Source organism: Apis laboriosa, unplaced genomic scaffold (genome assembly GCF_014066325.1).
Source record: "Apis laboriosa isolate Shangri-la unplaced genomic scaffold, ASM1406632v1 scaffold9_cov152, whole genome shotgun sequence".
NCBI classification, from domain to species: Eukaryota; Metazoa; Arthropoda; class Insecta; order Hymenoptera; family Apidae; genus Apis; species Apis laboriosa.
This window is the reverse complement of record NW_025224966.1, coordinates 5,631,428-5,654,268: the sequence shown is the minus strand read 5'-3', so window position 1 is coordinate 5,654,268 and position 22,841 is coordinate 5,631,428. Positions and strand designations below refer to the sequence as shown.

At 29.5% G+C, this 22,841-nt stretch overlaps 2 protein-coding genes across 5 annotated transcripts in view; one reads left to right on the top strand and one right to left on the bottom strand.

Moving 5' to 3' along the window:
* The window catches only part of LOC122719870, a 176,542-nt gene extending 160,125 nt beyond the window's left edge, over positions 1-16,417 (top strand). For all 4 annotated transcript variants that reach the window (XM_043946088.1, XM_043946090.1, XM_043946089.1 and 1 more), the window contains 8 exons: positions 9,456-9,649; positions 10,480-10,659; positions 11,492-11,817; positions 12,020-12,174; positions 12,694-13,263; positions 14,741-14,913; positions 15,258-15,407; positions 15,707-16,417. In XM_043946088.1, coding sequence (XP_043802023.1) covers positions 9,456-9,649; positions 10,480-10,659; positions 11,492-11,817; positions 12,020-12,174; positions 12,694-13,263; positions 14,741-14,913; positions 15,258-15,407; positions 15,707-15,826 — 1,868 coding nt within the window. In that variant the 3' untranslated portion in view covers positions 15,827-16,417. The remainder of the gene's footprint in view (positions 1-9,455; positions 9,650-10,479; positions 10,660-11,491; positions 11,818-12,019; positions 12,175-12,693; positions 13,264-14,740; positions 14,914-15,257; positions 15,408-15,706) is intronic.
* Positions 16,418-19,778: 3,361 nt separating this feature from the next.
* Positions 19,779-22,651, bottom strand: LOC122719909 (E3 ubiquitin-protein ligase RAD18-like). Its single transcript, XM_043946160.1, has 7 exons — positions 22,522-22,651; positions 22,372-22,450; positions 21,759-22,296; positions 21,369-21,624; positions 21,232-21,292; positions 20,420-21,163; positions 19,779-20,205 (listed from the first exon to the last, which is right to left on the bottom strand). The coding sequence occupies exons 1-7, from the start codon at positions 22,549-22,551 to the stop codon at positions 19,832-19,834; spliced, it is 2,082 nt and encodes a 693-aa protein (XP_043802095.1). The 5' UTR covers positions 22,552-22,651; the 3' UTR covers positions 19,779-19,831.
* Between the last annotated feature and the right edge of the window lie 190 nt (positions 22,652-22,841).

Sequence of the window (22,841 nt, the reverse complement as noted above, 5' to 3'; positions counted from 1 at the left end):
GTACGTACACAATGGAGTCAAAAATTGAAGTTAATTAGGCGAAAAAGTAGTTGACTTTGAACGATGGCCCGTGTAATAAAAATTCTCGCTTTATTGGTTTTCAAGTATCGTTGCCAGCTTAATGGGTTTGATTAATTGCATAAAGAAAGGGATATCATTAATCACAAATCGCGATGCGTACCCACGCTCGCAGCCGTGTTATCATTACGAAATTGATAACCGATCGCATATTCGATCGATCATTCGCAAGTTACATGTATAAATCATGACGTAAAATAGGAAAAGATTTGAACAGTGTGACGCGTACCATATAAATATTTAAACCTATCACATATTGCTATAATATATTGCTATAACAAAATTCTATTCTGATCTATATACGTATATAATTATCCTTTATTTTTACGACGAAAATCATTTCTCTAAGCAAAGATTATTAACTTAATGATAATTTTCATTAAAAATTAATTTTCCTTAAAAATATGGGTATTATAATAAAATATAATAAATACAATATCATTTTGAATAAATAAACCATTGATTATCGTTCGAAGAAACACCGTTCCATGGATTGCTGATGAGACACATATTTCCAAGTCATTTACCCCTCGCTGTAAATTCCTTTAGATCGTAAGTCGAATGATCCCTTAAGGATCGTGCATCATTAATCACCGACTTGAGCGTGATACCTACTTACGTCGTTCGTGATGTGTTATCGATGGTATTGGATCGATGGTTTAGCGAACCAAATGTCGGTCGACGACCCTTTTTCTTTTTTTTTTTTTTTTTTTTTTTTGAACCTCGTCGTTTCAGCGAAATTTTTTCCACTATTGAGCAATTGACGTTCGTGCGTGTGTGTGTGTGTGTGTGTGTGTGTGTGTGTGTATGTGTGTGTGCGTATGTGTGTGCGTAGATAGGAGAAAAAAATAAAAGATCGATATTTACATATATCGTATAAAACCTTTTATAATTTTGTAACACGAGCCATTGAACGATTTTTATCGATTGTTTCCCTGAAAATAACGTATAACGATCGCGTGTTCAAGAGGCGTTCACCGAATCGAAATATAAATTCAGATGGATTTATTAATGTGATGGTTAATTTAATCCGCCACTGGAGCGGAATATAATCAGAAAACTGGAAAATTGCAGCTCGTTTAATCTTCTTCTCCATAAGATTCTTCTCCATTATCTTCTTCCTTCTGTGAAAAAAAATTCATAGAATCGAGTACTGCGTTAACAACAACGCATTTAAGGGATAATTTTGATAAATTAATATTAATATTAATAATAACGTAAATTAAATTAAATTAAAAATTAAAATATTTTAATCAAATTAGTAATTAATTATAGAATATAAATAATTTCAATCTAAATAAAATATTGCGATTAATTATGATCGAAATATTACGATACGAATGGAAAGTTTTTGCGCAAAAATGAAAATGTGACGTGAAAAGTTTAAATTGGTCGCATGGAAACTAATATCGAACTATTGAATTAAGTCGTAAGATATTTCGAGTACGGTTTTCACTGAACGACTCATAATTCGGTTACAGAGTTGTTATCGGACTTTAACACCCCCCGCGTCGCGATGTTCTTTTTTATATCCCAGAACTTGGAACGAATGGACCAACTTGCGCAGAAAAACCCTCGCCACTTTAATAACAGTTTCTTGTTGTGCAACGTAATGTATCGACTAGATGGAATTACGTGGACGATGGTGAAAAGCGACCGGTTTCTTTACCTATTTGGGAAAAAGATCTTTATGAAAAGAGAAGTTCTCGATCGAGGGTAATAGAAATCGACAAGTTTACAATTGAATTTTCTCAATGAATGGAGATACACGGTAATAATAAAGAAATGTTGCTTTATTGAACGAAATTTTACAAAAATTGGTAAAAATTAATATTTGTAATATCGAGAATATAAATTTTGATTTATATGATCGTATTTTTATGATCGTAAACGATACTGTATTTTGCTTTGATTTTATACTCGTAATAATTTTATAATCGTCAACCGAGGAAAGAGAAATGATTATTTCTAGTATTATCCAAAGATTAACGTGTTCAAGAAGAATATAATTTAACCTGGCTCTACTTAAAACGAAAATTTTAATTACGTTTCACACGAGTTCCATTAAAAATAAATCTCACGAATTACAAGATTTTCTGTGCCAAGATAAATTTTTATTCCTTCTAATTTCCATCTCTACGATTTATTTTTCACAAAAGACGAAGTTTCCGCCACGAACTTTGAAATTACTTACTTCATTATATTAGTTTCCAATTTCCGATTAATTTTCCAATTAATGCAAAGTTAATATTCCTACTAGCATTACCTGAAAATTGTTCCTCGAAATTTTCATTTCCGTTCCTTGATTCCTTAATTCCTTCGATATTAAACTAAAATTCTTATAAATCCATTCTCAAAATTGTTCGCACTCCTTCCAACTAAATATCAATCCAGCTCACTTTTTCTTTAAAATTCCACATAGCCCTTGTCAAAAATTATCGAATGTATTCCTCTCGAAAATATTTTCTATCAAAAATCGAACGTTCATATTCGTTCGACAAATCCCTCGACATCGAAGATCAAACAGTGTAAGATGGGACAATCTATTCTATGTAAAATATACCTTTAAAAATATACCTTTAAAATAATACCATCACATATATATATATATATATATATATATACACGTAATTTTAAAATAATACCATTCGCAACTCGAATATCCACACAACTTCGACAGTTGATTTTACTTTTACTCGCTTGTGCATCGTAAATTATTTATCACCGTTGGACGGCCATCACAGCTTTCGAAATTACTTTGAAAATAACTCGATGCTTTCCGCCGCGTCCACTTCTCCCCATATTTACGATCGCACGTCCAATCGAATCTGTTGTGCCCTGCTGGATAAATAGAAAAACGTCTCGTTCCCAGTTTCGTCACGATAAGCAAGTGCACCGGAGGATTACGCAATAAATCGAGGGCGAGATAAATTCGTGGGGCGAGGGGAGACATGCATCTTCGTTTCCGGAAAACGGCAAAAGCAATAGCGCGCAGGCTTATCGCCAGATATACGTACGTAATTCTGCTCGACGCCAACTTTCGATACAGACAGGATAAAATCTTTTTACTTACGAAGGGATATTTTGCAAACACGCGAGACAGGAATATTACAAGTCTCTCTCTTCGTATTATATTCGAAAGTTACTTTACACAAGAGACATTCTTATTGGCTGATATTTCGTTAATTATTACGAGGCGGTATTTACGAAATTAAAAAAGATTCTGATATTAAAAATTTAAAATGGAAAAATTTATAGTTAACAGAGATAATTTTATCGATCGATATTTTGTTATGTTACATGTATTTATAAGATATTTGCCCGATCCTCCATATATTAATAATATATTAATTACTAAAATTACGATCAAAGGCGCGAGAGACAGACAAATAATAAATATCAGGATTACGCTAATAAGATTAAAATCCAATCGAACCATTATTTATACAGCATAAATCTCGAACACTCCTTCTAACTATTGATTCGAACGCTTAGAGATAAACGATATTCGCAATTAATCACAACAACAGGTGTATCGATTCGCTGGAAACCCAGATGATGCCAAGACACCAGTTTAGTCGGTATCGCGTTATAATCCCGAGCGGTTATCAAAGTGTCGAAACTATGGACAATCGACAAACTCCATATTCCATATTCGATACGGTACAGTGGATTTGCTCAAGACGCAAATCAATTTCTCAAAGAGCGTTTAATTTAACCGTTTAATTATCCGTTGATCGACGAGGATCAAAACACGGAGGAGGATCTTGGATGAGGATCTTCGACTGTCGTCGGTAGTTGTTCATACATGATCTGCAAACAGGGCGGATCTAATCTCGAAACTAAATCGAAACGTCTGCCGAGTGGAAAGGGCACGGTATCAAAGCGAGGAGGAGCTAATAACCGAGAGGCCACTTTGCACGAGATTCGAGCCACCACGGATATTACCAACACTTGAAATCACGGGAAATAGGAGCGCGATCGTTCCTCGCGTCGCGTCGTGGTCGCGATCTTTCGAGTAATTGACCGCTGCAAGAGAAATGAATTCGAGTGAGGTTATGTTTGTGGATTATTGTGTTGTTTGTCGTAGGTGAGATTTTGAAATGGAAGAAGAAAATATATAAAAGTATAAGCAGTATAAAAAAATATTTGAAATGTATATTTTAAAATAGGAGTGCGGAATGAATTCAAGTGAGGTTATGTTTATGATCTGTATTATGATCGTTGTGATATTGTGGGATAAGATTAGTAAGTAAGAAAAAATGTAGAAATACACACGCGTATGAAATAGAATCAATATTTGATTTGATAAGAAAGAATGAGTTAGTAGAATGAATCGATATACGGAAATGGGTCACCGGAAAAAAAAGGGGGGGAATTTTCTGTTAAATCTTATCTAAGCCGTCGTGGGAAGTATCACGTGGGCTTCATTGTAAAACAGCTAAAATGGTTATTAAATACGCAAGAACGCTGTAAAAAAAGAAAAAAGAAAAGAAAAGAAAAGATGGAAGATTTAAATAAATCCTGAAAAAAATTTCACTGCAATAAGGAAACTTGTATAAAAATGGAAATGAAAAAGTTTCGAATAAAATTTAGTATTATTTTAATAACTTTTTCTTTTTAATAATGAAATATTAACATGTCATTATGGATAGAAGAAATTTTCGAGTAAAATATGAATTAATAAATATCAAAACATCACCGTCCGCCATAATTAAATGCGCGCGCCGTTTTTTTCGTTAAAATGTTATATCCATTAACGCGGGAAAATTTGATTTTTCATGTAAGGTAATGAAATACATTTATGCACGCGAGTCTCGAATAAATACTTCAGAGAGCGAATATTTTCGTTGTATATAACATTATACATATTAATGAATTTCCTCGCTTTTAGTCAAGTGCATTCACGGACGATATTTCAAAGTGTAATAAAATTGTGATTAAACGAGCAATAGTGATATAAATAATAATAATAAACGAATAATAAAAGTAATATCCGTGAATTAACGAATTAACTCTGAAACGAAAGAATCGGGGAAAAAAAAAAATATATTGCGCGAGATAACACACGATTAAAAGAGGCAATTAATATAATCGTCTAATTAAAATTGATCGATTGACAAACAAAGAGAAACGTAGAAAATAAATGGGAAACGGATACTCTTCGATTCCTCTCATCAAAGGTGAATGAAAATTAAATTAATACGTTCAACCATACCTCTCAAATTCATGGATCATAAATTTTGAGCGGATACTCCATGCTATTTCGATTCTGGCTCTGGGCTTTTCTATTTAACGGTTGAGCCTTGGATTTCTCTTTAACTGCAGATAGGATTGCTTAAATTAGTGCTCACGCTTTACCAGAATTTCGAGAGCTTGCTTGGAATTAGCAATTTGGCAATTGCATGCATATGTAGATATTTGCATTACATTCAGCCCATTTGTGTATTTTTATTACACGGTATGTTCACGCTATTTCACGTATCAGTAAGTTTTTTTTTTCTTTCTTATTATTGAAATTCTAAATAAAAGTAGATATATAAGAAAATATTTTGTACATAAGTCATAACCATTAATCGTAATTTTTAAAAAGAAATAATATTAATGATCAGTGAATGAAGAAATTTTAAACCTTTGAATTTTTCGCTAAATTATTTTTCGAACGTTAAATGGTTTTGCAAATATGCAAATTAAACATATTCGATAACGCGCACATGCGCAATTTAAGTATAAAGTTATTATTAAATATTTGGGGTAATTACCGTTGATGCGAATATTAATTATGATATGAAATTCTAATGACGTATATAGCTCAGTATAATACAATGTTTCATGCCTCAGTTATGTATAAAATTGGAAAATAAAATGTAAATTAGTATTTTTAAACAATATCTATTATCTTATTTTGCACATAATATCGATGTAATTTGAGATCGATCGTTTTAAAATTATATATTCGAATTATCTTATTTAAAATTTTTCTTCTAATAAAGTTTAAAAAAATTCTCTAACAGGAAATTCATTAGGGGAGTTATTAAGTTAAGTTACCGCGAATAATAAATTCAAAAGTGAAAAGGAAAAAAAAAGAACATTAATCTTCTTGAACTGGACTCACGCGTTCTCTTCTTTGTTCGTTTCCATTCCATTAATATTACACGTTGTTCCTTTAAGCGTGAACGAACATTGGAAGTTTTTCATTCTAATGACAAATTTCTTAAGACGAGACGCTACCGCGTTTCTTACAATATCTAACATCGATCCAATTATTAATTACAAATTCATTTTGAGTTTCTTTCTTTCTTTCTTCCTCGAATCTTAAAGAATAGAAAATTTCATGATCCAAAAAAAAATTAACTAAAATGTAACGAGTTCAATGAATGATCACGATCGTCCAGCACACAGCTATGTTGTCAAACAAACAAGTTTAACGATATTAGCAATGATATTAGCAGCAATAACGATGCGGAATATCACGGTTGAATTTTACGAGGCGTTTATCAAACGCCGACAAAACCATCCACTCCATTACTTCCAAACAATCTAGCCGGCGATAAAACGAACGTTTTCGGTCGAAATTCTGAAACTACGAAAATCCGTGGTATTATAAAATGAGATAGTTCACCGGAATAAAACGCAATTTGACATTACGTGCGGATTCTTCACGCTTGAGGATTTCCCGCCCGACTAAATTCCCTCAAATCTGTTAAATTTTCGAACGACGATGCACATATTATTAAACACAGTTTTCCCTCGTTTTGATTTAACGTATTCAATCCGCGACGGAGGAAAAGTTAACGAAATTAAAAAAAAAATTTGTACACGCTTGTTCAAAAAGTTCATCGTAAAAGTTTATCGTATATACAAATCTTTTCGCCCTTTCTTTTTATTTATTTATTTTTTTTTTTTTTAATAAAATAACATCGAATCAATCGAATTATATTACTACTTTTTTTACCATAGTTTAAATACAAATATAAAATATCGTGACGAGGATCTTCACGAGTTAATTTTATTGATTAAAACAATTTATTCGTTTTATTCGTTTATCGCGTATATTTAAAAAGGGAAACGATACGCAAACATCGTTTAATAAACCTTTATCACCGTGAAATACCTACTTTCCCCATTCTCTCCGATTCTACCCTCTTCCTATTTCAATACAATTCCAATTTCTGCAAGCTCGAGAACCCGAGACCAATTCTAATTTTACCTTTTTTCCCCCCCCGAACCTTTCCTTCCACGAACACGCGATTAAACTGGTCCAAATTCGTTCCGCATTCGAATTTTCTCTCACCCCATCCGTAACCGGCGATAATGACAGATGGCGAGCCGTAAATCGTTCGGATATCGATTCTTAAACTTGGCCGGTTTCGAGAGGATGATCACTCGTTCGGGATTTCGAAACGATGGGCGAACAATGGCCGATGCTCTTTCGGTGGGAGATCGACACTGCGCGATCCCGGACAATAAACGTGACAAACGTAAATTACCCGTTGAGAGGGGAACCGATCTGAATGGGGAACAAAGTGAACAATACGCGCGATATGTCGTCCGGATCGGGTCAATATCCGGTAAAAGGCGTGTCATTTCGAACTGGTGTTCCATGCTAAGTCCATGGCCGAAAAAAAAAGGAAAAAAAGAGAGATCGAACGCAGAGAGAGAGAGTGAGAGAGAGAGAGAACGCGGTTAAAGCTGCGATCAATTTCATTGATCGTGATAATTTGTCTTTTACGAAAGTCGATGATGGATGAGATGATGAGATGATAATTATCGGAATCGGTTCGGTTTGAGGACGATTGAAAAGGTAGAAAATGTATCGAGAAATGTATTCTTCTTTGATGAGAAGATATTATTTAGGAATCGAATAAAATTGTTTTGTTAAAAATGTCGTATATCATATTTGTCATTGTGTTTTTCAAGTTTACTCAGTTTAATTTTTGTTTCCTGTTTTCTTTTAGAGGGGAAAAAAAAAGAGAAGCGTGATAGGTAAATAAAAATCTGTTAGAATGTATGCGTTACATGGCATAAATCTCTGTTAACAAAAACTTCTATACGGGAAAAATTGAAGCGAGCTATTTCATGATGTATATATATAAACGATGAAATAAAAATCTCGAAATTTGACGAATATACAATCTTTTTGAAAATACACCTTTTTTCAATACTCAGTACCAGATATATTTACACAAGTTGAAAAACAAGTTGAAAACGTTTACAAAAACGTTTTTTTCTTCTTTTTTTAATCCCAAATTCCTTTAAATCTTCTTAAAATCTTTCTTTAAAAAAAATTATATAAATTTCTATCCCAAACCTAAAATCTTCCTCGACGAGAAAATTTACATCGCAAAAAGATAATCATTACTTCTCTCTAAATATTTGCAAAATTTCAGATAGATTTCAAAATTTTCATATTTCATGGTGGGATAGTTGGAAATTATGGGGCCTTCGTAAAAGTCATTATAACAACTGAAATATTCAAGGTTTGGTGGCGTATAAGTGAGGTTGCACGGACGAGAGGGATGGAAAATAATTGTTCCAGTTCCAATTCCAAATATTAGGTCATGCGTCAGAGAGGATCGTAAATTACAAACGGACTACAATTTTGGGGAATGTAGACCGGGCACAGGTAAAAAAGAACCGGTGTGCTCCTTCCTCTTGTTCGCGATATAAATATTTACGGAACGGCATGCTCTGCCTTTGCAGTGTAAACGAACGATTCATTCGCTTTTTCGTTTGCTCTCTTTGTACCCATTCGATGGAAATAAACTGGTCGAAGTATGGTGTAGCACGAAACGAAACGTTCGATCTATGTTTTTCGTGAATTTGTTGTTGAGGTGAAATCGTTTAAAAATTGACATATGTCCTCTCCATTTAAGAAGGATACATGTATCGAAGGTATTGAACTATATTGATAAAAATATTTTAATTAAATTTGATTATACGTGAATGTGTTATATTGACGACGAGTTGATGTCTAAAATCGATTAAAAATCTTATTATTTAAATTATTTGTTTAAAAAATAAAAATTTTGGAATAATTAACAGAATTGAATATGTGATTTAAATTAATTCGCGATATTTTTTTAAGTTAGAAACCTATATATGATTATAAATCATAAGAATTTATTTTATTTTAGACTACCATGAAATATATAAATATTATATTTCGATTAAAAAACGATTAATTAACAAAAAAAAAATTCGTATGATATATCTAAGGATACATCCGTTCGAAAGACAGCAATTATAATTTCGTTATCCTCGTCGTTAATTCGAAGACAGATTTTCTCCTAGGACATTTTAAAAAGGGGGGAAAAAAAAAAAAAAAGTTTGAAGCAGTTGCTTTGAAATTAAACGGCACTTTGTATGATTTTCAGAGAGCACGTTCCGAGTGACATTGCAGAAAAGCAGCCGAGGACTTGGCTTAAGCGTTTCCGGCGGTGGGACAGCCGGCCCTGTTAGGGTAAAAAGACTGTTTCCTCAACAACCTGCAGCCTTATCCAACAAACTTCAACCTGGCGATATACTTTTGGCTGCCAATGGAATTCCTTTAACCGGTCTCACTAACTATGTAAGGAAATCAACATTATATATATATATATATAGTTTTAACAAATTTCTCCTCTTTTTTAAAAAATTTTTTAAATTAATTAAATTAAAAAAACTCGTTGAACAATATTTGTACATATGATATGATATTTGTACGTATTTTCATCCGTGTTTTGAATCGTTTATCAAATTGTTCAACAAGTTCGTGCATAAGATTTCGAGGTTAATAATTAACGGGTTATCTCACGCGTCTGAGGCCCACAATATTAAACCGATATTGCATCTCGATTCTCGGGAGACAAACGGGGCGACAACGATAAGATAGGCGACGATCTTTACTCCGAGTTCCGGATGTAGCTGCATTATGCTAATCAAATGCAAATCTCGTAAGAGCTACGAGAAGACAAACCCGTAGCTCCCATCTAAAGCTATAGTAATCGCTATTTTGTCGCAGCCAGCTCATCGCGTTAAACGGTGAGCATAAGTGGGATAGACCAGAAGATGAAGAGAGAACGCGTGGTTTGCAGCCACGTGCAAAGCTCATATTCTTCATAAAAGAAAAAAGAAACGAGAATTCTTAGATATTATTATATGTGAATATATCACGTTTCCTAGAAACGTGAGGCGTTTAAAAAAAAGATTGTAAATTAAAATTACGTACAATTTTCACCTTATCTGCAAAGATAAATATAAAAAAGAAAAGAAATTGATCAACAAATTGATGGCTATGAAAGGCTACTTTAAATTTTTGATATATATAAACGATAATTTATTATTAGCGAAGATATATAAATATAAATATATTTTTCATCGTTGAAGAAAATTATTAATTTTATCTGCAACTTGTTGCAGGAGGCCCTCGAAGTTCTACGAACGACACCCAGTACTGTCGAGTTAGTGGTGTCCCGACTTCCGGGTGATATGAGTGTCACACCACCGGGTGCACCACCACCACCCCCAGCAAGGCGTGAACCACCACCACCATTGCGAATACTCAATCCTCTGCCACCCCTTCAAATCGAACCCTGCGGCGTAAGTAACTTTTATCAGGAAATCCTAGATAGCTGAATTTCCTGCATCAGTGAATCGCACACCGAATTCCATAATTTTCCACTCCTTTTAAACGAGAGATTGAAATTGATATGTTATATCGTTATTAGACGAGAATAACAACGATTTAGTAAAATCTCTTTTTGCAAGATCATTCTTTCTTCAATGTTTCAAATGTATAAAAGTGATTAGTGAAAAATTCTATGCTCATTCCTGTCGTACAAAATGAACAACGAATGTACTATCTGTTACATGTGGAAAGTCCCCCTTCCCTTCAAGAGGAATACGAAATTTGATCAAAGTTCGTTTACAATTTAGATTTCCGAGGGGTATACACGGTTTTCCGATGCATTTATAATAAATCCCTCGTGTTCCTACATCGAACACATCAATGAATATGGAATCGGATAAAAACTCATATTATAAAGCAATTTATTCATAACTTTTTTTCTCATTACACGTATTTAATTATAATAACTTATATACCTTCGTTATATATTTTTTCTTTTTATATCTTAGTTTCAATTTTTTATATCCAACGAAAATTTAATAATTTTCTACTTTATTTGTTATGTAACCATAAATATGCACGCAATTTTAATTTCATTTCTTTTCCAAAATATTAAAAGAGAAATTCCTCTTTCAAAACTTTCAAAATTTCCTGCTTTCCAACAAAAATCTCATTTCCGAATTTCCATACGTATAGCTTGCTCTTTCATTTCCGCAAAGGGAAGCGCTAATCCCGAACGATTCGCCACAGAGAGAGGGGGGGATTAAACGAACTAAACTCTTTCGTTAAATCGCTCCCTGCCAGGAATTCGACATAGAAATGACAAAGGTCGGCGGTAGTCTGGGCTTCACTCTGAGGAAGGCGGATAGCAGCGCGCTCGGCCATTACGTGAGGGCATTAGTACGTGAGCCAGCGTTGAGCGACGGACGAATTCGACCCGGGGACAAAATAGTGGCCGTGGACGGTGCACCGTTGTCGCCCATGAGCCACGAAGAGGCTGTCCAACTGCTGCGACAATGTGGACCGACCGTGAGATTACGATTGTACAGGGATCTCGCGCAAACTCCTGTCTCCGCTCTTTCTCCGACCGAGCCCGATCATCCACTCCGTCCACCACGTACCAGTTTGAGGTATAAACTTACTTACCCTCTTTACAACAAACTTAACGAATTTCTTTCTTCACATTTTTTTTTTTCGATTTGAAGAAGAGATTCGAAAAATCTTTTCGATAATTTTGATTTTTGAAATTTTTGGAATCGATAAATTTCCTGAAATTCGTGAATTTTTAATTCGGTTGAAATTGGTAATTAATATTGGTAATACGATTTGCAGACAAGAGGCTGTAGATATGCTGTGCGATCTGGCGGTTCGAAAATTGTCACCCGGTACATCGAGCGGATCTAGTTGCAAACAATCATCCGGAACATCTTGCAACTCTCCGAGAAGACTACGTCGTCTTGCTACGCGTACTCCTACTGCCGATGAAGGTATCGTTATTTTTAAAGGAAGGAAAGGAAAGGAGAGTTGGATGAATAAAATTATCACAAATTTTTTCGTGTTATAAAAGAATTATCTCGATTTAGTTTCGAGCTAATAAAATTCTTGTAATATTTAATTCATCAGTTAAAAGTGAACGTTCGAGTTTTTTAATCTTCTCGTACTTTTCCTTTCGTTGAACGAAAATTATTAAAAAATCTTTTTCAAATGGTTCAACAAAACTTTCGATATACTTTTTCGAAACATGAAAAGTGAACGAAAAGGGAAAAAATTCATCATAAAATAATCTCAGCCTAAACTGAAAGCCGTATCAAAGCTCGTCTCGTTTCGAGTAACGAATAAACGAAAGCTAAATATAGCGCGGGGGAATACGAAAGGAGGCGCAAAGGCAGTGCTCATCAGCATAAAAAAAAAAGAAAATAGAAAAATAGAGAGGTCGGTCCATCTGATCGACTCCATCCAATAACTGAAAAAACATGGTCTAAGAGAGATGATATCCATCGTTGCAGAAACTGTGGAGAAGCATCCGAGCGTGCACACGACATCGACGGCCAGCCAGGCGGAGACATCCGATTCCGACCAGTGCTCGATCAGGACTCAGATAACGAATTCCCAGCCAAACACACCTGGAACTGACATAATCGATCCGCCACCCCTGTACGACGTCTGCGACTCGAGCGATTCCTCCAAGACACCGGCCCGACCGAGTTTCCTCGACTTGTCCGCGCCCCAGGGGAAGCCCCATTTTCAGTTCTGCAACCTGGACTCAGATCTCGATTATCCCGGTGTCGGGGACGCGATCATCATCGAGGACGAGCTACGTACGAGCACTACGTCGGACGGCGATTACGAGAGGATCGAGCCGTCGTCCGTGTTGTCCAGCAACGAGCACGACAACGATCTACCCTCGGAACCGGCCTCGATGCCACCGGTACTCTCCTCGACGAGCAGCTCGAGCAACGCAGCGTTCAGTTACAAGAATCCCGCTTATCAAAGCGCCAATCCAGCCTGCGGCGCCGGCATAGATACCTCTGTGACGAAAAACAAGGCCACCCACTCGAGCGACCAGGACATACCAGGTTCATCGATATTTCACTACTCGACGAGCCGTGAATTTCTAGTAGCTTGACTTTGACGTAAACGTGATGCCTTGAATCCTGGACTAACAGGGGACCGATGATCATAGGGGAGTGAAATTGCGGAGACAGAGTCTGTAACAGGGATTGTTTAGATGTAAGATGAATAATGTGGGGCGAAATTTCGGCCAGGATACAAGGCATTACTGTATTTTATTTTTCGTAGAGGGAGTTAATTTTGTTACAGTTGGCTGGAACAAAGGTTGTTACGCTTTGGTTGGTTAAGGGGAATTTGTTTCGGGTTCTTTTGTTAAAAGGATTAGGGTTAGAATTGATTCGATTGGAATGGTGAGTTCGTTATATTGATTTCTGGGATATTGGGTTGATTTTGTTCGAAATTTACGTTAAGTTTAAATTGAGACGAGAGAAAGGATTGATGAGGGATGAATATTTTCTGTGAGATAAAAGAAACAAGTAATTTTTCTTTATAGTCAAATTATTATTGTCAAAACTATATATAACAGTCCATTGAATTTTCAGATAATTTTTCTTTAAAACAAATTATTATGTGAAAAAAATTTATTCTCTAATTTTAATTTTTTAATACAGATGAATGAATTGATACATTTAAGTAGCGTTAAATGAAAAATTCTTTGTTATCTAAATACTGATATAAATTTTTTAATAGTTGTAACTCGCACACGCATTAATTTTTTCTTATTATATTTCTAATTATATTTCTACGAATTTATTTATTTATAACATTTACCAAATAACAATAACTTGATTAAATTTAATATTTATTAAGAATATCAAATTTGATATTATAAGAATGAAGAAAACAAATCATGCTACTTTAAACAGAAAAAAGATATCAACGTGAAACGAGTAACATTTCATTATCTTATCTTTTTGTAGCGTGCGAATATGTATATCTTGTTACCATTATACATATCGAGTTGTCACCTTGATTTTGCGTACAACAGTCAGTTAAGCTTCTTGTATACGGCCAGTTCATTAAATAATATATAATATCTTTATTCAATCTTAAAATATATCGCAATAAAATAAATTTTATATAATCTTTATTATCTAATCTTTTTTTATCGTATATATAAAATAATATAATAATCAATAATTCTTAATACATACGTTATAACTCTACTTGTGATAAAAACTGATGTGAAATTATATCATATATTATAATTAACGTAAAAACTATACTTCTCTACTACATAATTTGTCTTTATTTATTTGTATTGTGAATTGTTGTCGTGAATATATTTACATATTTTTTCATATATTATTTTTCACAATTGTCAAGATAAATTTTGTAAAAAATAAATAGAATAATGATCGTTAATTTCATATTTAACTAAAAATAATTAAATAACTTGCACAATTATAACTGATACTAAAATGAACTGCCTGATACAAACTTTATATTACACGTTCTGATTTAATTTTATGTACCGTACAGGGAAAATCTTAGGAGCAGAAGATCCGGGTGGTAGCAAGGGTTTGTTGAAGTGGAAAGGCGTGATGTTCGCCCCAGATGATGGAATAGATAAAACTAAAAACGAAGAGGAGAAGACCGGGAAAGATACCACAGATTCAGCTGCCCTTAATAAAAATCTTGAACAAGGAATCGAGGTGAGATTTTCGTTGAACGAGTTATAGTTTAATTCCTAATTCCTTCGTTTATATTCGAATATCATTTGAAAAGCAATCATTGTATAAATAAAGAATTCAAAAAGAAATAAATAAATAAATAAAATACGAATGATAAAAATGCTTCGATTTGAGAATGTTATTATTAGTAGGAAAAAAAAATTAAAATTACTATTTTTTAATGTATAAAGAAGAGACTGAAGAATTTGTGAAGTTTTTCAAATAATAAACATTCAAATTAATAAATTTCTATTTGTAACAAAAATTGAAAAAACTGAATAAATATCTTAAAATATATTTCATTTGCATAATTATTATTATTAAAGGTGTTCATGGTAGAGCTGACACGTGGTTGGAATAGTCGATTAGGATTCAGCTTGCAACCGGAAGGAAACCGTACAGTTATATCAGTGGTACACCCTGATAGCGTTGCAGCTAAGGATGGAAGATTAAAACAAGGAGATGTACTTATGATGGTAATTTCATTCCTAATTATCATTTCTTTTCCTATTTTAATTTTTCTTCTTTCAAATCTAAGAATACGCACATATATATATATATATATATGTAAACGCGCATGTAGAGATCAAGGAATATCTTATTTTTATTATTTTTATGAAATATCATGTTGTAGAATATAATTTTGAAATTATTTCAATTAAATTAGAATAAAAAGAATAAAATAAAAGAATAAAATAATATGATTAAAAATTTTTAAATAAAAAACTATTTTAAAATATTGTTAAAATATCATTATTTATTATTTTTGTTTCAGGTAAATGATGAAAGTGTTGAGCACATGACGACAGCTGATATAATAGATCTGTTACGCAAAATAAGAGGTTCTATAGGTATTACAGTGATGAGACGAAGCAAACGAGAAAACGTAACGTGACGTTAATCAGGTTAATTTGATTAACAAAAATGAAAAAATCTTTCACGTCCATCACGGTATCATGTTTCTTTCATTTTCAAAACTAATATCCAATTTATGAACGAAATGTTACGATATAGATCAATTCTTCGTTCTTATTTTCAACATAAATTTTATTAGCTTATTAAAAGACAATTGTGCGTTAACTATTTATAAATAGAATCGATATGTTGATCGAGTGCAATATACATATATAAATGTTGCTGTGAATACAATTGTAAATATAATATACGAGAATCGAAGTCTTAGACATGATTACTTTTTCAAAAAGAATGCAATTCATGCGATTACCGCATAATTAATCAATGTAATTGCATTCGTTATAACACTCCATCTTAATACTTAAATTTAATTATTGTATATTTCAAAAATTATATTATTTGTGTAGATGAGATAAATATCCAATTGCGGTTTATTGAAACGAGTTTTTTTTAGAGTTCGTTTAAAGTAAAGTAATAAGACTGCTTTAAAAAATAGAAAATGGCGAAGGTATATATGAATAATAGTTGTTTGCCATATAGATATTTATTCAATAAATGCGAAAATATGATAGTGCTCTTTATTTTTACGTAATTTCTTAAAAATTATAAACTTCATATTTGAGTATATATAGATATATTATCGGTTGTAAAAACATTAATATTTTTATAAATTTTCGCTCTGAGCAAACCTCTCTATCTTTTAGAGGATTTGAAACCATAAGACATTCAATGTATAATTGTAAAAAGTTTATATTATATCTAACTTGTATAAATATCTCAAAAACACTATTTACAAATATTTTAAATTTTAATGAAAGATATTTTAATATCATAAAGAATATCTATATGTTGAAATTTGATTATAGAAACTAGGCTGAATTAAATTTATAACGAGAAATTCTTGTTATTATCAATTTCCTAAGCAAAATAAATATGTTTTTAAAATTCGTTAGAGGAAAGCCTTTAAATATAAATTTTTAAATGAGTAAAATCGAAATTCGAAAGTCTTGTGATTTAAAAATTTAGTATGATAATTAAAATTTCACTGAAAAAGATTAAAATGCACGGTTTCGAATCCTACATCCATTAAAAGTTAACAAATTCGTCAACACGATATAAATTACTTCTTGACAATCCAACGATTGTCCGCTGTAATTGAATGAAAACTTTCTTGAATTTCAAGAAAACTGTTTACAATGTGATTCATCGTGATAACCTTTTTGAAAATAAAAACAATAAATGTGTTAATAAAATAAAATTCTATAAATAAATATTCTAATTAATAACAAAATATTCCTTTAATTGTATATAAAATTTCTTCTATCAATGTCTACATATTTACATACAATATATAAAAAATATATAAAAAACAAAAGTATAATATATATAAAAAACAAAAACAAATTTTTCGAAATTTTAATGAAAGCAATAAAGCAAAATAATAATAATAATAATAATAAATCAAATTTGATAATCAAAAAATTAATCAAAAAAATATAGAAAATATAATAATATATAGGAAAATTAATAAGGAAAATTTTTTATCACATCATTAAACCATGTAAATAGTTGTAACAGTTTTATTTTATCATTATATTTTCAAAGTTAGAAAACAAGATATAATTCGAATATTTCGAACATATCGTTGCAGACTATATCACATACTGCACGTATTTGCGAAGTGTAATGTGAAATATGCTTGCAATCACAAATATACTCATAAAATTAACATATCACATTTTCTTTCGAATAACATGTTCTTGATAATTTTTGTAAATATAACATTTTAAATGTTATACTTATGTAATATAAATAAAAATTGTTTGAAAGAAAGTGTGATAATTATTATGCAAAATCTTTTATTGCAATAATGTTGTTAATATTTCACGAAACAAAATTATTCGTATATTATCTATAAGAGAAACGATAAAGAAAAATTGTATGAAATAAAATCGTAATCGTATTATATTAAAGTCCTGTGTCATAGAAATGACTTAAGGCTATTTGAATTTTAGAGTGTTCACATGTAGTAAAATGCTTTCGCTTGGCGCGGAAGAAAAGACATATAAACTTCCCAGATTAATTATAAATCTTTATTTTCTATAATTTGATATAATTTTAAATAATTAAAAAGCTTTTATATATCTATACGCTATTTTTTCTTAATTATAAATAACGTTTATCGTTTGATACTACTATATCAAACATTGTTTGATACTAAGTTAATGAACAATGAAAATAATAGCATGAATTTAAAACTATCTTTTTCAATTCTTTAGGAATAAATTTATAAATATTATTTTCACATTAAATTCTAACTTAATTTTACTTTTTAAATCAATCTTTATGTTTCAATTTCAATTTCAAAAAACTGATTTATTATTAAATTTAAAAAAAATGAAAATAGGTTAAATTCAAATACCTTAAATATTTATAATAGATATTTCAAATTTTGAAATTTGAAACATTACTTTTATATCTTTTTTCTTTCTTTTTTTTTAATTTTCTTTAAAACTACCATGGATCTCTATACACAGGAAAAATTGCTTAATATATTTAGAAGTGTAATAAACGTTGAGTAACTACCTCGCGTGATGCCATACCATGCAGCAGTGGTTCTCAAACTTTTTATGCGTAACCATTCAAATAAAAAATAAGAAGTAATTATATAAATCAATAAATTATTCAATAGTATAGAATAAAATATTACAAAAAATTCTAACAATTTAAATCTATAATTTTATCAAAAAATAGTAAAACAAGAAACATATTTTTAACAATAAATTTATTTTTGAAATATAAACATTAAAAAGAATATAAAACAGAATAAATTATTTATATAAAAAAAAGATATAATATATGATCATTTAAATAAAATATGATCATTTAAAATGAAAATAAAACAATATACGATATAACAATTTAATCAAAATAATAATTTAACTGTTTAATTATACATAGAAAAACACATAATATTAACCAATAAAGAAATTTTTTTCAAATATATTTATAAAAATGAAACTTATCATATAAATTTTTAAAATATATTGGTTTCGCAAAGAAAAAAAGTTTCAGAAACACTTATAAATATTTAACATCAAAAAATTATTAGCGCAACTCAATTAAAAAAAAAAATCATTAAAAATTTCATTCCTCTTAATATATGTTGCGCTTATATTTATTCAAAAATAAAAATAATGTACGAAAATAATAAATCACTATAATTATAATAGTATATTTAAAAAAGAACAAAGTGTATTTAAAAAAGAATAAAATGTTTTTCATAAATGTGATAGTCCATTAAAATGTTAGAAGCTTTTAAAGTTCTATATAAAAAATATATAAAAAATATTAGAAAATATAATTAGAAAAAATAAAATGTACATAAAATTAAGTGTATAAATGATACCAAAGTGTATGAAAAACAATATATAAAATAAAGACACATATTTTATGCCTAAATAATGTCAAAGACAGCTATTTTAGTGTTAAGTAAATCAAGCTTCTTATATTATTATTATTAATATGAAGCTTATATTATTGTTAATATCTACATGAAGGTGAAATGTAAAATTTTATGTGTTTGTCATTTTACCATTGTTGATCTTTTTCTGATCAAAACATTACAATAAAATTTGATGTCTTTGATAAACAGTTTTGTATTTTTTTTTCTTTATAATAAATATATATTAAAATTATATATATATACATTATAACAATTATAATAAATTAATATATTAGAAGGAGAAGGAGAATAAAATTGTACATATTAAAAAAATTAAAGTATGATTACTTTTTTTATATTTAATGTAAGATAAATATATATACTTATTTATTAAATATTTAATAAAAAATATATAATAAAGTCAAATATAAAATATAAATTAATACAAAGAAATAGTTATTTTTTACATCATTATATTTCAAAATTTCAAAACTAGATTTCAAGCAAAATAAATCAAAACACTTAATTTAAAGTTTACTTTTATGAATTATTATCTTTTATTTTTCTTCTAGTAGATTTTCTTAAAACAGATATATCTTCTGTAATATTTCGTTCTCGTTTTCTTAATCGTGATTTATTTCGTAAACATTTAATTGTTTCATCATTAGAAGTACATAAAGATTCTTCGATATTTGTTTCTTTAGTCTCAGGAGAATAATTATGAAATGATTTTTTAATTTTTTTTTTTATATTTGGTATGATTTTATTATCAGTTTGCATTAAATCGCGTGTTTTCTTTTGAAGAGATTGAATTCTATTATATTCAGGAGAAGAACTTACATTTTCTTTTTCCAAATTTGAAAAATTGATTACACTATTATTTAAAAATCCATAATTAATAGAATGTAATTCTCCTGTAAGATTGTTTTAAAATAATAATTAATTCAAAAATATATGATTTTTATGATAAATCAAATTTTTTTTATGGTCAAATCAAAATTATATAATTTTTTTATTTTGAGAATGCTTATATTGAACCATATATGGATCAATAAAAGATATTATATAATATCCATAAAAAATATAAAATAAAATTTGATTAACTTTTAATAGAATCTTATTACATACCATAATTAAATTTACTGTCAGTGCTATCATTACTTGATAAATCACATGCAATATCTTGCAAGATAGATTTTGATTTCTTATCTTGTCTTTCTTCTTGATCTAGAGTTCTATCAGAATCAAGATCTTTTATGTTCGAACTAACAGAATTTATCTGTTTTATTTCATTTTTTGAAGATAATTCTTTGTTTTTTCGTAACTTCTTATATTTGGAAGTATTAGATAGATCTTTAAAATTATTTGATACATCTTCACAAAATGTGTTTACCATTATTGATTGTGTCAGTGAATCATAAGTAGAAATATCATTAAATGCATTTAAATTATCATTTTTTTCTATTTTATTTATAGATGAATGATTAGATTGTAGCATTGATTGTTCTTGATCAACATTTTCCTGATCACTTGTCTCAGATTTATTTTGTAAAACAGTATTGGAAGGAGATGATTCTACATTAAAAAATTTATTTGGCTCAGTACTAGAATACATTTGTAATGGACAAGTAGAATCTGAATCAGAATCCTCAATATATACATTAGATTTTAAGGAATTAAAGTCATTTTGTTCAGTATAAATCATTGAATCATCTAAATTTTCCGTTGTTTGACATTTATTTGGAACATCCTCATTAATCTCTTTTTCTACACTTTCCTTCAATAAACTACGTCTTACTGATTGTCGTTTTGTAGTATCAATGTGTTTAATATTTTTGATTAAATTTTCAAAACTATCTTTGTGTGTTTCCACTAATAAAAAAAATAATTATCAAAATATTATATACATTATATGAAAAAACTTAAAAATTTAAACTTACAATATTTTTTTCTTTCATTTTCTATAACATTTTGTTCTGTATTTCTAGTAAAATGTAGTTTCTAAAAGTTAATTTTAATTAAAATATCAAAACATTAAATTTAAAAAATTTAAATAAATAATATAATGAGTATTTACATTTAGAAATGTTTTATTAATTTTTCTTTCTAAATTTTCTTCATCTTCACATTGTTTTACTAATTCTGAAATTGATCGTGGATTTGATTTATCACATTCTGCATTATAAAGAATAATGTATCTTTGTAATCTATTTTCCATAGTCCTTCGATCTCCTTGTAATGATAAACCAAATTCTTTTAATTTTTTTCTTAATATAGCATCTTTCATTAAATTAAATACTAACTTTGGTAATGGTTTACGTATTGATTCTTTTCTGTAAAAATAAATACTGCTTTTATACATATGATATGATAACAGAATATATATATTTTAAAATTTTATTATTATGTAAGAAAAAAAAAGATTATAAAAATAAATGCAAAAAAATTTAAATTTGATTACTCTTACATTTGAGGTTTTTCTTTCATTGATTCTCTTTTTAGACAATCATCAAGATGTCTATTTATTTTTATTTCTGAAATAGTAACTTTACATACTGGACATATAACAACCTTAGTTTTTTCTATATTTGTTACTGCTGGACGTTTATGGCTTTTAGGTGTAAACATTAAAGGTATTCTAGATATTCCACTTGTACTAGGACTAAATATATTGTTTTGTATATTTATAGATGGTGATATGTTATTTTCAGAAGTATTATTAATAATCTGATTACATATAATCTTATTTTCTTGTTCATTTACATTTATATTATTATTTTCATGTAATAATTTTGGCATAGTAGAAACCTGATTGTTTTCATCAAATTTTGTAAATTGAATATGAATTTGTAAAACTCTTTTTAACTTATCTTTGATTTGTGAAAATTGTGTTATAATTTCATCTAAGATTTTATTTTTCCTCAAATCTTTCTCAAAAGTTTCTGCAAAACATGCAGGGCATTGTGTTTTATAATGTAAATATTTTCTAATACATAGAGAACAATCTAAAATTTAAAAGAGAAATAATAAAATACAAAATTTTAATAATTTATAAAAAACAAATATTTTTTTTATCTTACAATTGTGAGAACATGATGTCATAACAGATGTATCCATAAATTCATAGCATATTCCACAAATTAATAAATTTTCTATATCCTGTAAAAAAAATCACTTAACATAATTATTTGCATTATAAATAAGTAAATTTTAATGATAACAACTTTTACCTTTAATGCTATATATTCTTGAGGCCACATTGTATAATGATATATAATAAATATGCAAAATAATTTTAAGGTTAATTTTAATAATTCTTTTATAATTATAATAAATACATTTTTTAAAATAACAAATAAACAAATTTATTATATATCATCTGTTAAAAATATAAATATAAAATGTAAAAACATAAAAGATGAAATACAAATAAGTTTATTATTATATTAGTATTTTTTTTCAATAGTATATACATTGTATACATTTACTACGTAAACCATGATAACTATATGTAATTATATAGTTTTCAAATATAAAATATCTTACAATT

What these genes read in the sequence shown, in the direction of transcription:
- LOC122719909 (XM_043946160.1), bottom strand. Translation starts at nt 22,551, where the DNA reads ATGTGGCCTCAAGAATATATAGCATTAAAG. An exon ending in GACATCATGTTCTCACAATT is followed by an intron (nt 22,297 to 22,371) that starts GTAAGATAAAAA and finishes TTTAAATTTTAG; the next exon opens with ATTGTTCTCTATGTATTAGA. An exon ending in TGACAGTAAATTTAATTATG is followed by an intron (nt 20,206 to 20,419) that starts GTATGTAATAAG and finishes ACAATCTTACAG; the next exon opens with GAGAATTACATTCTATTAAT.